The 1,852-nt window shown below is 35.9% G+C and overlaps 1 protein-coding gene across 1 annotated transcript in view; it reads right to left on the reverse strand.

The window, feature by feature from the left end:
• slc15a4 (solute carrier family 15 (oligopeptide transporter), member 4) overlaps positions 1 to 1,852 on the reverse strand; it is a 47,653-nt gene that overhangs the window by 43,207 nt on the left and 2,594 nt on the right. Inside the window, exon 2 of the mRNA XM_015397965.1 lies at positions 1,109 to 1,725. Coding sequence (XP_015253451.1) covers positions 1,109 to 1,675 — 567 coding nt within the window. The 5' untranslated portion in view covers positions 1,676 to 1,725. The remainder of the gene's footprint in view (positions 1 to 1,108; positions 1,726 to 1,852) is intronic.

Consider the following 1,852-nt stretch of genomic DNA (forward strand, 5'->3'; position numbering starts at 1 on the left):
TAAATTAGATATGCAATCTTATGGTAAATTGAGTTAATTTAACAAAGAAAGTGGAAGTTTTTTTTTTTTTTGCAAAGTTATTTGGGATTCTGACAACTGTTAAAGATGCTAAACCAATAACTGTTACTCACTTGCTTACAAAGAGAAGTGGATCAGAATTGATTAATCTAATATATGAGTAAATCAAATGTTTTTTTGACAAATATGATTTTCATTTTTGTCTTTTCACATGACTTTACTTAGAAATAGCCATGATGATCCAGAGAATGCATGGCTCAGTGAAATGTCACAGTGGATCAGATCGCTCATCACATGTCCACACATGGCAGACGCAACTTTATGCAAAAATACAAAAAAGAATCACACAGAAAACTTCCAACACCAGTGATATTACAAAGTAATAGTCCTCAGGTTTAAACAGTCTAAGCTTTATGCGTGCTTTACACAACTAAGTTTTTCACCTGATGTTTAGGATCTTTTTTTTTCATGTGATCTTAGTGTAATAAAGAATTTTGTAAATAATGTTGTTTTGCTCAACCAAGGTTTTGCTTTAAGGTAGAGATGTCTATCATATCAATGTGTTTTTTTGCACCATGTTTTTTTCTACCACAATTTCCCCTATTTTGACCATAGAACTTAAAAAGAAAACATATGCTGCAGGTACTATAATAGAAATGATAGTTTTGAGTACAAAGGAGAATAAAGTGGAGGAAAGGTTTTTTTTTTGCATTTGTTCAACAGATAAGCTTCACTTGAAGTTTAATAAAATGGAAAAACAGTGCATCAAAGTAAAAAATGTTGCTTATTTTTAAAATTAGCACTATTAAACTTTAGACGGATTTCCTGGAAGCAAAGGTAAAGAGATTTTTGATTTTTTTCCTCTTCAATAATCAGGGTAAAGGCAGGGAAAACTAGCTGACTGACTGGTGCATTTCTATATCAAGTAATTCAACAACTTAGCAGAGTTGGGTAATTTAGAAAATACAATGCTAGCTTTGGAAAAATACACTATTTTTCCTAATGATGGTATAAGCAGTAATAAAATACAAAGAATTTCCCCTATGTGGGACAATAATGTGAGCTGTGAAAGATATAGTTCATACTTTACCTGATCTGCCCCAAAAGGAGTGATGTTGGACTTCACAGAACCAACACCAAGTGCAATAAAAAGCAGTCCAATGTAGATTACTGAGCCACAATATGGACTGCGCCATGAGCAAGTTACATTTTTTGGAGCGGTGCTGTTCAGACATTCAGCCGGTTGCACGGGAAACGCCGTCTCTTCTCCACATAAATGTGTCCTTGTTTCAGCTTTTGAAATAAAAGGGAAAAATAGCATTCCGATAAAATACAGAATTAAACTTGCAGCAATAGTCCAGAATTTCCCAACATATGCATCTGCCAGCCAGCCTCCAAACGGTGAAATCAGGTAAGTAATTCCCATGAAGGTCAGAAGTGCCTGACTGGCCTCAGTGCCCTCCCAGTAAAAAGGACTGTTGTTGAGAAAAAGTACCAGATTGGCTGTAATGCCGTAGAATGCCACCCTTTCTAATGATTCAGCAAGCAGGATGGCAGCACATGCTAGCCTCCTTCCCTGGAACACTGATGGTGCTGAAGCTCGGTTTCCTGAGTCCAGAAGTGGGCTGCTCTCATTGGCCTCCCTGTTCTCATCCATTTTCAGCAGAGCTGATGGAAACAAAACCAGCCCTGGAAGTAAGTCAAGCCCTGGGAAAATATAAGCAGAATTCAATATTGGTCAGTATTTCTTAGAAGAATATAAATGAAGAATACACATCACATTTCGTTTACCTCTTCACTATTCTGTTATTTTATATTTATATACTTATATATA

Source organism: Cyprinodon variegatus, unplaced genomic scaffold (genome assembly GCF_000732505.1).
Source record: "Cyprinodon variegatus isolate N-32 unplaced genomic scaffold, C_variegatus-1.0 Scaffold900, whole genome shotgun sequence".
Lineage (NCBI taxonomy): Eukaryota > Metazoa > Chordata > Actinopteri > Cyprinodontiformes > Cyprinodontidae > Cyprinodon > Cyprinodon variegatus.